Consider the following 14537-nt stretch of genomic DNA (forward strand, 5'->3'; position numbering starts at 1 on the left):
AACTTAATGCCGTTATACTTCTCTCCAGGCATCTCACCTAATATATTTAAATTAATAGTACCGACACAATGTAGATAGTTACCCGCATTAAGAGTATTTTCATTTTTTTTTTTTAACATTCGACTTGGTCACTAGAACAGGAACAGGCTTACCCTTCCCCAGTTTTGTTAGCGAAGTTCATCATTCTTGAGCAGGTCTTATCCCTCCGCCGTTATGGAGTGAGAATGTGGCCTGAACAGTTTTTTTTTTTTTTGTTTTGGAACGATTGTCTAAATGAGGTGGTGGACGGGCTTGTGACTAACGAGTACTGTACGAGTAAAGTACTTTGTTCAGAATGAGATCGTATACCTCGGCGGCCAACTTTTGCGCATGGGCGTGGCTTTGTTTCGCAGCGCTAACGAATCGCATCACTAGCTTTATAGTCTATCGGAATTATCGTCTCACCATAGGTGGAAGCTTTGACCGTCAGTGACGAAAACTGGCCGTCACCTAGGTATACGATCTCATTCTGAACAGGGTAGGTATACTTTGAATTTATTTGTCGTCCTCGTCAGTTTAACGGTGGACTCGGGACCAGCAGCACTGCCGTCGAAATATCTTTTCACCTATCTCTTCGGTACAGTGATACGCAGTCTAAAGTGCAGGTATTCTGTTCTATTATTAATAAATCTTTAGCAACTATATATCTATCCATAGGGTTTTGAGTCGTCGTCCTATAGGGGGGTCTGTTTTGTTTATTTTGTTGACTTACACATTTTGAATTAGGTTCCCATTCGCGCCTCGGGCATCATGCCCGAACCATTCTAGCCGTTTTCTCCTAATAAAGGGTACTATAGTATGTCACCTGGTTTATTATACTCGTATATTATAATCTATCTTTATATTTTTGTTAATTTTTTTATTTTTATATGTCTGCATTTCTAGGTTAAAGATTGGTTCATATTTTTGTAACACTTTCCTTTCGAACGTGATAAGTCTTCTGCTACCACTTTTTATCAATAACCAGATTTCACAAGCATATGATATTATACTTCTCGAAGCCCGGGTAACTATAAATGGTATTATGGTATCTTTGATTCTCTAAATATAATAGCTTAGATCTAAGAAATTAAATAATACTGAAATAATATCTATTTCCAATAGCGTGATTAGTTCGTTTATTTCTATTATACACATTTTTGTTATTAATGTTCATGCATAAGTATAGTTGAAATTTATAATTAATTAACATCTATAGCAGTGGTCTCAAACTTAAATTATCAACGGGCCATACATATTTACACCAATTACACCTAAGGTTAGTGGGCAAAGCACTTTTTTTTACTCATTTTAAAACTAAATCTAAAATAAACAAAATCAAAATCAAAATTTTTGAAGAAATAAATATTCATTGCGAGCCGGATGTGGCCCGCAGTCCGTGAGTTTGACACCACTAATCTATAGAATCTAAATCTTTATTTGGCGGTCTTCTCGAAATGATAGTATACCTACTTAGTTTTCCTCTCGTTTGTATGCGCAGTCCCATTCTGGCCATTAATTATAAACTTGGTTGTTGCATTGATGACTTCGTCTTTATAATTTCACCCATTACCACAATCTAATTTGCACGGGTACAACACGATTGCGAACGAATGACGCTTAACAGAGAATTTGTTTTTTTTGTCGAAAAACGAACGATTGCGAACGTTTTTTTAGACTACGTTGCAAAGTTTATAATTTCTGAATATGTTCGGGAATTCAATTAAAACATTTTTTTTAAAAATATAAACTATTGCTATTAATAAATAATAATACAATTAAAATAACAACTCTTCGTTACAAACTAAAATAAAATTATACAAAATAATATGTAGTGTAATGTTGAATAATTAAAACATTTTTCGTTCTATAAATATTAATAGTACCTACTGTTACAAAATTCACATGTTAGTGTTACATTAGAAGCTGAATAAAAAAATAAAATAATACAATCAAAATAATATAAAATAAATAAATAAACAAAACGTTGATAATTTAAAACAATTTTCATTCTATAAATATTAATAATACTGTTACAAAATATATGTGCTAATTTTCCGTTATAGAAAAAAAATAAAATAATAATACCTAATCATTATAATTTCTACATCGTATACCTATCTATCTTATCGCCCGGCGCGGCGTAATAGAAAAAAAAACCTTATATTATTAGTTATTACTATTTAATTATTTTTTTAAATTATTATTTAAAAATTTGTTATTACCACCAAATCTGAATACATCACAAAATTAAAGTCAGTTAAAAACTTTCGCAATCGTGTTACCGGAAAAGGTCCATTCGCAAATCGTATATTACCCAATCTACATACACTAACATAAAACTTGAACATTAATTATCTACATCATTTAGTATATAGGTACTTTATCAATGTATCCATACTTTGGTCGTCGTTTGTGTCTCTTATTATTTTTCTAGAGCTAGGTTATAAATAGGGTGGATGAAAGGTCATCTCTTTGTTTTAGGTCGGATTTAACTTTAGACGAATCTGAGATCATCAATGGCGAATGCTGACTCCGGAGTATGGGCATGCTCATTTATCATAATGCATCATAATTTTTAGTTCTATTTAATTTATAAAAGTAATTTTTTATTTTGCATTTTTTTGTCAAAATTAACCTTAAATGCGTTTTTAGGGCATTTTTTTAAAATTTTAGGGCATTTTCTTAGTTTCTAGAGAATTTTTCATAATTTGTTCATAAAATGAACAAACATTGTTGCGATTAATAAGATATTTTCGGCAAACTGCCGACGCGTGATGATAAGATTTATAAATTATATAGCACGACAATCGATTATCGTCGATAACAATTTTATCATAGTTAGGACTTTCCGCTTAAATTATCGCCGTTATATATCTATTGGCTAATATGTACTTGCAAAAACAAGTTAAAATATTAAACATTTTTTTTTTTAATTATTATTTTACAATGAATGATTAAGAAAACAGAAATATAACAAAACAATTAAGTAACAACGTATAATAACAAAAAAGCCATAATAAATATAAATGCATTTTTAAAGTAATTTTTGCATTTTTAAGATTTTTTTAGGAAATTAAAATTCCAGCCCTAATCATGATATTTCTAAATATGTTGTATATTATTATTTATTGATGAAAAAATAATTTTTGTATTTAAACTATAATTATGTTTGTATTCTTAAGCATGCCTGGAGAATTCGCCTCTGGAGATTATATATATTACTAGATAATTATATTATATATTACTATAAATTAAGTAGATAAATATATATGTTCAATTATATTAGTATTAGTATAATTATAATTTATAACTTTTATAAGCAGGTTTTAGTGGATATATACAGTACAAATGTATAATAACTACGATTAGGTATTAATGTATTATTGAATAATTTACACATATTTTACTTTTATATAGGTAGGTACCTCAGAAATCACTCTGAAAAATGTATTGATTTAGATTAATATTTTCAAAAAAATCATCTGCTTAATAATTTGCAGGAAAAAGTTGGATTTTATTTTAAAAAAAAGAAGAGTATGCCGTTATAGGACACTGTAGGACACTAATAAAAAATGTGAGTAACTTTAAACATTTCAAAATTTTTAAATAAATTCATTATTGAAGAAATGAACAGCAATAGGTACGTACTTGCGAATCTGCATATTCACAGTTCATAGGTACTATACGTTTTAATGCTTATAATTCATTTAAACTTAATATTATATATGCATTCGCTATTATAAGATCATGCGTAGGTGCACAATGCACATCCATAGTAAAATATATTTTATATGCATCTAGATTCTAATTACAAAAGTTTACAATAACTAGGTAATAATATATTTCATAATAATTAGGTGTGTTATAACTTACCTAAACACTTTGTATAATTTTGTTGCATGTATAGCCTATAGGAGAGAAAAGGACAAAAGGTCATAGGTTTAATGGCTTAAAGTTTAATAACTATTTATGTTTATTGTATAGGTATTCATATAATATCAAATAATAGATATAATTTATATTCATTTTGTGTATATAACTGCAAGAATACAAGATTACAAGAATAACAACCCAATGCCTATAGGCTATAATATAGAGAGCTATGTAAAACAATAATAGGTAATAAATTGATTACTTATAAATTTTGTTTATACGAATTAAAAAAGAATTCATTAAAATATGTTTTGTGAGCATCTTGGTTACATTTTGACAAAATTGGATATTCTCGCGTAAAATAATGATTTATAATCAAATACCTAGTTAGAGGTTTTTTTAAGTAATTCAAAACTTAAACTAACCATAGACTTGAAATTTTCTACACATATTATAATTTTCTAAATATTTTGACTCACTTTAAGTAATTTACAGGTATTTTATTTTTAGGTATTGTATTTTATATAACATTTTTTTTTAAGATTTATTATATTTATGAAAAAAAAGAAAATATGTAATTTATAGTAAGTATAAATTTATAAAGTTAATTATAGTATAATTGATTATATTTATGAAAATAAAATTATATTTTATTGGTTACCGATGGCTAAGTAATAATATTTTTTTATAATACTTGAAATGTTCACCAAATGTTTATATTAGCGTTATATCTAGCTATACATGCGGTTAAATTTTCAAAATATTTTGTCTTTTTTTGAGCTATTTACTGAAAACTTCGATTTTACGTGTGTCGTGTACACACACACGCACACAATTTTTATTTTTATTTATAAAATTTTTTATCGACATTTAAAAAAAAAATACTTTGGAAAATCGAAAATGTCAGTTGTTTATAAAAAGCTTGAAAAAAATCCCTAATATTTTGAAAATTTAACTGTATTTAGAATTTAACATATCGGTCGTAATAATTTACTCAACAGGCGATACACTTTTCGATCAACTTTAAAAAAGGCTAATTAATCATTAAGGTAATTGAATTTTCGACCAAAAAAAAGTTTATTACATACTTAATGTTAATTTTTTTAATTTTTTTTTTTTTTTTTTTATTAGCTTCTAGTACAATACTATTATAGCTCAACAATTATAGAACAGCTTAAGAATAAATATCATAACAAATAGTAGGTATATAATTACACTGTGTATGTGGAAAATGAACGTAATAAGTGAAATAAGTGGAACAGTGAATCCAGATTAAGAATACTCGGTAGGTACTTTATGTTATACATATTAAAATTTAAAAGTTATTAAAACCATAATAATTTTCTAATTTTCTATACTTTTATTTTATAAAATTTTATACAACATATATTTTTAATAGTTTTCTATTTTCTATCAAATAATTGTTGACAAAAATTATGTGTTATTATTTCTATAATATTGATTGGAGTTTGTATTTTTAATAACTTTCTGTATGTTGTACATAAAGACTTAAAGTATAATAATAAAATATAATATTGTTATTATAAAACTTAATTTGATGTACAATATGATGTCAACTACTTTTTTTTTATACATAAATTATTATAATTTATTGATATAACTATAGTTTAAACATAGGTAAGTAGGCAAGTAGCTATTGAATACTAAATATATACGTTAATACTTAGTATAGTAAAATTTCCAGATAGGAATATGATGGGATCAAGGTTACCTTACCTAACCTTTTCTCTTCGTATTTAAGAAATTGAAGCAATTTTTTTATTTTTATTATTTATTTTTCAAGAAGACAATGAACATCTTCACTTTATAAAAAAGTATAAGGTCAAATACCATCCTATAAATAATATTTAATATCTGTCTTTAAAAAGTGTTATTATCATCACTTTTTTAATCTTCACTTATTTATAGATGATCGGTATTGAATCTACGGACCAATAAACTGTAAAAGATTAGATAATTTATAAATTATCGTACCTATAAGACCGTAGACGTGGACTACATTATTTTAGAATCACTTGGACTTTTCTATGTGGTATGTAGAAAATCATTAAACATGAGAGCTTTAGAATTTGGTGAGTGTAATTTTTTTAAAAATGAAATGTATGTAGGTATTATATTATGGATTTATACATAATTGTATTACACATTTTACTTAGTACAAGAATGAAAATTCTGTTAATATATGTATTAAATTAATGTTTATGTCATAGTTTTTATTTTTTCCTTGGTCGTCTCTGCGTACTGTAACGAGTTGGTATTTCCTAAAGGATTTTTATTTGGGGCTGGCAGTAGCGCATATCAAGTAGAAGGAGCATGGAACATCTCTGGTAAGTCGATGTATACTTATTTATTATGATAAGTTAAATTACAGTGTTGAGTTAAAAAGTAATTAAAGTTATTTTACTTGGTACTTGAAATTGTAATGAAGTTACTAAACTTTAATCTAAAACACAACAATGCACCACGCGTTATATACAAAAAATTCACATCGTACGTATATTTTTCTCTAATTTGATTAACGTAAATAGAAATACTAAAAAAATAAAATTTAAATATTTAACATTTAACAATTACAAATATTTAACTTTTAAAATATATTAATTTTTTATTAAATATTGGATTCAATCGACTCGTCTTGTAGTTATTACGTGGTTCAAACTTCAAATCATTGAAAACTGAATTGTGACAAGTTAAAATTAGGTAAATAATAAATATAATAAAAGAATGTATAGGAATAAATATAATATAGGAATTTATAAAATATTATATTTATCTGTATACGTATACCCAATAATCAAATTATTCATATTTATAGTAATATTTATTTTTGAATTTGAAGTATTTGAAATGATGGTAGCGTGTGTTATATTTTAGAAATTACCACTTATCAAAAGAAATGTACACTGTATTTTATCGTTACATGGAAACAATTCTAACAAAATTATGTAACGCGTTATTTTAGTTACACTATTATCCATGACTTTTATAAATTTGCAGTTTATAGATAGATTTGTGTTTAATTTAATTATATTTTTACCAATTATATAATATCTATTTATCTACGACTCGCTCTAAGAATAAGAAGTTATATCAATGTCAGGTAGGGATTAATATTATATTATTGATAAAATATTATTATAAAAATTACTTATACGTGCGAAGGCAAGACCGAGAGTATTTGGGACGATTTAACGCATCACAGGAAGCATTTGATGTTCATGCACACGTTTTTACCGAAGATTGACAGCAACAATAACAATAATTTACCCGAGCTGCCGAAAGAAGACCAACTCTTCGCCATAAGGAGCACCCATATTCTGGGCCACCAACCCGTTAAGCCAAAAAAATCCTACATGAACGAAATAAATAAATACATGGAACAATGGCTGGATGGTGAATACAATGTGTCGCCGTTGGCCGGTGCGTCGCTGTCTAACCATTTTAACTTACTATCTAGCAGCAACGACAACTTGAACTTTTTCTACGACACGGAACCATGGACCGTCGATCTACCACGCCGGCCCCCTAGGGTGGTCGACTACTACAAGGGAGTACCCATTTACGAATCACTGCCCGATAAATTGCTTCGTACCGTGCTCAAGCTTCCATCTATCGACGAAATTTCCTCTTACGACTTGTATGCCTTGCACACAGAGTCCCGCACCGATCTGAACTCGGCTACCGGAGATGTGGCGTGCAACTCATACTATAAAGTCGATGAAGACGTTAAATTGCTCAAGGATCTCGGGGTAAATATAGTATACATAATTATACAATTTAATATTTATAGATACAGAATGATTTTTTAATCGTAAAATAGTCGATTTCTTGAGAATTTATATGGTTTTTTAAATATATATAATTTTTTACTAAATGTAATCTACAATTAAAAGGTTATTTTACATTTTTATCGTTCCTAGCTTTAATATTTTAAATCTCGTTTTTCGAAACAAAATTTTTCTGAAAATTGAAGTGTAATAATATTGAATGTTGTATCTCCAGTAGTTAATCAGTTATAAACATTTATAAATTAAAAACAATTAAGCACTCCGCATAAGTAAAGTAAGCTGATTTAGTTGTTTGAATTGTGTTATTATGTTAATTAGTAATCACTTTTTAACTCTTCCAGGCAAAAGTATACAGATTTTCATTAAGTTGGTCAAGACTATATCCAAAGGGAAATGCCCGAGAATTTAACGAAGATGCTGTGAATTATTACAATAATTAATCAATAAACTTATAGAAAATGGTATAGAACCTTTTGTAAGTATTCATTCGAACTGGTAAAAATTGTCATTGAAAATTAATTATTTATTGAATAATAATAAGGATTACCGATTAGTGCAAGACATCATTATTATTTTTATTTTTATTTTTTATTACTTACTAGTTACTAGTTATTACATTCGATAAAGATTCAAAGCCGAGTTTAGTTTATTAAATTTTATGTAGTTGTTTTTTTTAAATTTTAAGTGCTAGTAAATAAAAAATAAAATAAGTAGAGAGTATTTTTTTTAAATTCATTAAAAATAGTACTTTTTTATTACTTTTATTTAAACATTTCAATATTTTATATCTTAACTAATCTAACAAGAAAAAAAGTCTGAAGAATCTAATACATAGACATATTGTTGTAAATGCGATTTTTCTAAATTTATTAAATTACAATTTAATTACCTATTTACTATTAATGAATAGAACATTACACACAATTTTTGAGCGCTCGTGCACCTTAATTATTGCGCTAATAAAAACATAGCCTTGTATAGGGTAATTGATTGTTTTATAAATGTTTTTTTTAATAATATGGTTAATTATTTAACAACATGGAATTTAAATAAAGGTTACAATACATCATTTTGATTTACCGAGGCATTTGCAAATGATTGGTGGTTGGTCAAATAAAGCTTTGGTAGTTTATTTTACAATATTCGCTGAATTTGCCTTCAGAACATTTGGCGACCGAGTGAGTTTATTTATAACAGTAGCTAGTTATTAATTCATTAAAGAATTAATATTTAATTTAATTTTTAATTAGGTAATTCTTAAAAACTAAATAAATTTTAATTTAGGTTAAACTGTGGACAACAATTAATGAACCTATTGTGGCAATTGAAGGTTACAAATCTGTGAATGCTGCTCCAGCGTTAGGACATCATATGAGTGGTGTGGCCGACTATTTAGCTATACACAACATGATTCTTGCTCATGCTAGTGCATATGATGTTTATAAAAAAAAATACAAATCTACCCAAAATGGTAAACTTTATAATTATTTTAAACAATTGCATAATTTAATTACTATGGTATATTCAGCTAGGCTAGTATACCAGTAGAGTACTTATAATATTAGACCAAATTATAGTATTGTTTATCATATTTTATAAATAGGTACTTATTTATAAGTTATAGTTTTATTACTTACAAATAAGTATAATCATTGAGAAATGTATTGTATAATGTATTCATATTTCACATTATGATTGAGTTTAGTCAGTTTAGGTATTGTCTATTGAGTATTGACTATTACACAAACACTTACTATACCTACTAAATAAATAATTGAAAATAAAAATAAAATTTATTTCTAGAAATTACTGAACTGTTATGCTACTAATGCTACTATACATTATTGTTTTTATTATATACCTACTTTAAGTTATTACGTATTATAAAAAATTTATCATTTTTTTTTTCAGGGAAAATTAGCGTTAATGTAGTTGGTGATTGGTATTATCCGTTAAATAAAAACAGACAAGAGGATAAAGATGCTGCTGAAGCAGGATTAAAGTTTCAGGTTAAATAACAGTTTTTTTATAATTATTATGAGGACTTTTGAATAATACTTGGATAATTATAATGTCCCCAATTTAAATTTCCTATTTTTTGGTTTTTGTAACAAAATTTGCAAAATAAAAAATAAATATTTAAATAGCCGAGTATAAACTAAAAAATAGGACTTCTAAGTTTTGAAAACCATAATTTTAATAAGTTTGTTTAGTCTATATTTGATTATTATTTTATTATAAAATATTGCCCCTAAACTTTTCCTCCTCAAATAATTAAAATGTAACCATATTTATTTTAATTTTTCAACTTTGATACCGTACTTAAATTTGTTATAATATATAGATTGGGATGATACTTCATCCATTGACCTACGGTGATTACCCAGAAGAAGTGCGATCCAGAGTGCACAACAATAGCAAACGACTAAATATATCTGATGTGCGTTTCCAGAGGTTTTCTGATGGTGAAAAAAAACTTATTAAAGGTATATTATGTATATTATAGAGTGTATACATTAATTACGTTTAATCAAATAAATTTAATGTTGAAAAATAAGATAATTATTTTTTAGTATTTAAAGGTAGGTACCAACTAAAAATAATATTTACATTTAAAATATTCGCACACATTCAGAAAAAAAATTGCAATGTACTTATCTTATAACATATTATACATAAATACAGTTGTTATTATTATTAGTAAGTAATAAATCTAAAAATAGGTAATACTTTCAATATCTTTGCTTATAATATTTAACCTAACTTAACCTAACTAGAATTGATCCGGGAGAGTGTACCATCAGAAAAATTTACAATCGATCAACAAAATTTCAATTACTAATTTTTATTGAGTTTGAGTATATTATAAAATGTGGTATATTCTACTTATAGGTTCTTATGATTTTGTGTCATTAAATCATTATATGTCCTTCGAAGTGACTGATTTGCCTGAAGACGAAAGAGAAGGAAAAACTGTAAGTGAACTTGATGCAAATATAAAAAAGATTCTGCTTAACAGCGATGAAGAACTTGAAAATAAACCCTGGTGTAAGGTAATGTATTTTGTATACCTACAATTAAATATTTAAATAAGTGTCACTAATATATATTATCTACATTAAATTCACTGAAAATTATAAAATAAGCAAAGCTTCAAGAATAGGAAAGGGTATATCGTAGTATGTATAACATTTTATATTATGTAACTGTATATTTAAAAATTACAAAAATAGAATATTTTTTTTACTTTGTTCCTAATCAAATTAAAAGGTAGTATAAGGTAGTTAATATACTGTAGCTAAACAGCAATTATCACGATGATAGTAGGTACTTGATAATGGATAATACCGTAGTTAAATGAAAATGTAATATTATTTGGAACTTCGTAATGTGTTACATGACTTTTGCTTTATAAATTACATGTAAATGTAATGTAATGAATGCTAACTTTGATTTTGCCTAAATTCTTTTCATATATTATAATCATAATTTATGTGTTAATAAAAGACACAAGTTTACAATACATGATTATACGAAAAGGGCAGTGACAAAAGTTGGCTAACACTTGAAATGGGTCTGCACGGTAACATACCATACATTGCTACGGCAATTTCTGATTGATAAACTGATGAAGTATAAATATACTAATGCATCGGGGCTTGCGAGTGATAATATATATTTACAATGACATTCTAAGTTTGAAATTAAAAATAGCCTGCAATAAGTGCAATCTTCGAAATAGAATATCTCTACGGAGTTTAAAATGCCCAAATTGTTTTATTAAATTCTATATTTTACCTAACTGATTATTCTATTACTTATAAAGTTATAGATTTAAATTAATTTTTGGAAATCATATCTCCGCATGTATGCAACATATTTAAACTATTTATTTATATAGTTTTGGTAAATATAAATAATATTATATTATAAATGTCTGATTTAAATGATAAATTTATAATTTTTAGAGTGTACCGGAAGGAATGTCCTTAATTTTAAATTGGATTGATAAGTCCTACAACCATCCGGAAATTTTTATTACTGAAAATGGATATCCAGAACCAGAAGGATTAAATTTTTCTTTAAAAAAATTGAAATACCATCACGTATGTATAGTATAATATTTAAAATAAGTAGCGTTGGACCCGGAAATAATTTTTTAAACATAATTCAATTTTCAAAATATTTAGCTTAGTTGTTAGCAATTATATGCAGTTGATTTATTTAAATTTTTTTATTTTTTATTTTATTTTTTAAATTATGTAATTACATAGGTATGTACGAGGCATGTCCAGAAAGTAAGTATACTCAATTTTTGTTGGATTTAAAAAAATTTATTAAAAAAAAAAAATACATGGTTACATCAATATATTAATATTTGTATGCTACTTTTCTTCACATAGTCGCCATCTTTTTCAATGTTGGTTGTGAGTTGGCAGATTAATTTTTTGAAGTCTGCTCCGTAGAACGCTGCCGCCACTTCCTCGTCGGTTGAAAATTTTTTTCCGCCCATGTGCTTCTTTAGGGAAGTGAACAGATGGTAATCTAAAGGCTCCAGGTTGTGGGAATACGCGGGGTATTTCAAAACATCTCATCTAAAGGAGTCCAAGAATAATGCTCCGTGACATTGGCTGTGTGGGGTATGGCATTGTCGGGCGGCAAGTAGACTCATCTTGTCAGCAGACCTCTCCTTCTAATTTAAATAGTTCTCCTCAATTTTTTATGGCCTCGCAATACCTTGACAGTCGCGGAAACATTAAAAAAAAGTTCATCCACTCTGCGATCGTCACGGATCGTGTTCTCGACTTTTTTCACAATGTCGTTGGTCAAAATCTGCGGTCTCCAACTTCTCAAATCGTCATGTACATCGTACGGCTGTCTCTTAACTCCCTAAACCACTTGTACACACTGGTACGATTCATATAGTCTTCTTCATAAACGGTTCGTACCTTATTAAAAATCTCGTGTGAAGATTTATTTCTTCACAACGATAGGTAAACGGATAACGGCGCGGATTTCGTACTTGACGGGCCGACTCGAACGACATGTTTCACAAGAAAAATTCACGCGACCACAGTTTTCAACGTACTGAACTCGTTCTGATCTTGTTTTAAATCTTAGGAGTAAAGCTGTACGGCGATGTAACTAACACAGTAAAGAATATTCTCTACGGTTGCGAGAGCCTTTGTACACTTACTTTCTGGACATCCCTCGTATATAAAATACGTAGTTACTCATTACTCATTAGTAACGTAAATGACCTATGCATATAAATTAATTTAAAAAATATAATAAACAAAACTATGATTATGTTATTTATTTGTGATAATAATGTGCACTATTTTATTTTTTAGGGTCACCTAAACCATACACTTATTGCAATGAACGATTACAATGTTAATGTTATTGGATACTGTGTTTGGTCTTTAATGGATTCGATGGAATGGTTGAATGGTTACAGGTATTTTCATTCACTTGAATAATAACAGTAATATTCACTAAGTAACGTACTAACGTGTATATATTAAGAAATTAAGAAATATTGAGTATTAGAGTATTGTAAATGATGTAAATAAAATAGATATTAGATACATATATTTTAAATCAATGATAAATTTACTCATTCGAGACATTTTTTTGATTTCGGTTAAAACTGAATCTACCATTTATTTAATATTATGTTTTTTTTTTTTTTGCAAATTTTTGGGTGTCTGTTGTTCTAGATCTAGAAACTACTCTGAGAATTTAAGATAATTTAAACTTTAAAAGTATTACATGATCGACATTTAGAATTTTTAATAAAACCTAAAAGAAGAGCACTATACCACAGGCCACAGACTATAACTACTTAAATTAATTGATCAATTTGAAAATTAGCATCTAATTAGAATATTTATTTTAATTACCTTTTTAATAGGCATACGATTATATAGCAGAATAGCTAATAAAATCAAATAATAAGGCTATTACCTAAATGCTAAATTTAAAATATGTATACACTATACACTATACAGAGTATTTATAATGCTACGCACCATACCTAATTTTATTTTATTTGTATAAAAATACGTTATTATCTGGACATTTCAAATTTGTATTTCATTATAGGTTGAAATATGGAATTTACAAAGTCGACTTTGACGACGATGACAGACCACGTACCAACAAGTCGTCAACCAGGTGGTTCAGAGAGGTATTCACAAATAAGAAACTGATTAAACCGTTCTTAACAAATGAAAATTGTTGTTACAACAATTAATATTGAAATAATATAATATATTATACAGCTCTAATTGTATAACTAATACGCATTTGTTTTATATATACATTATTCAATATACTTGTATGATATAAATATAGTTATCACTTAATCATACTGCAAGTTCAAATATTAGACTGCATACGATATGAATCTTAAGTGCAATTATAAAACAATAATTTAAAATAACCATAATATTATAATAACCATGATAAATATTTAGTCATTAATGAAATTTCGACAAATTAAAAATTAAGAAAAAATTACCGTTTAAAATATTAAAATTTAACACAATTGTAGTCTTTATGTCTTTATAGTTTATACGTGTTTAGTACTTATATTAGAAAAAAATTTTTACTGGAAAATCAAATTAATTTTTTATGACTGTTTGAATTTAACATATTTAGAACAGATATTCTATCTTCTATAATAATAAGTAATAACCTTATTAATAATAACCTTACCCGATTTTTGTTTTTTATTGTATTTAAAAAACGATATTTGTAGATACTGAAATTTTCACAAAATCTTATCATATTCTACATATTATGATATGATTTTCAAAATATTTTGAC

General features: G+C 27.0%; 1 protein-coding gene across 1 annotated transcript; it reads left to right on the forward strand.

Moving 5' to 3' along the window:
• Positions 1–21: 21 nt before the first annotated feature.
• On the forward strand, positions 22–14097 carry LOC114125515 (myrosinase 1-like). Its single transcript, XM_027989198.2, is given in 18 exon segments — positions 22–644; positions 925–1058; positions 3522–3595; positions 4896–4943; positions 5026–5179; positions 5824–5987; positions 6126–6242; positions 7078–7664; positions 8045–8135; positions 8138–8178; positions 8759–8881; positions 8988–9174; positions 9615–9712; positions 10048–10189; positions 10596–10756; positions 11672–11809; positions 13058–13164; positions 13812–14097. Coding segments are annotated over 13 exon segments (1962 nt in total). The 5' UTR covers positions 22–644; positions 925–1058; positions 3522–3595; positions 4896–4943; positions 5026–5179; positions 5824–5968; the 3' UTR covers positions 13963–14097.
• The last annotated feature ends 440 nt before the right edge of the window (positions 14098–14537 follow it).

Source organism: Aphis gossypii, chromosome 3, assembly GCF_020184175.1.
Source record: "Aphis gossypii isolate Hap1 chromosome 3, ASM2018417v2, whole genome shotgun sequence".
NCBI lineage: Eukaryota > Metazoa > Arthropoda > Insecta > Hemiptera > Aphididae > Aphis > Aphis gossypii.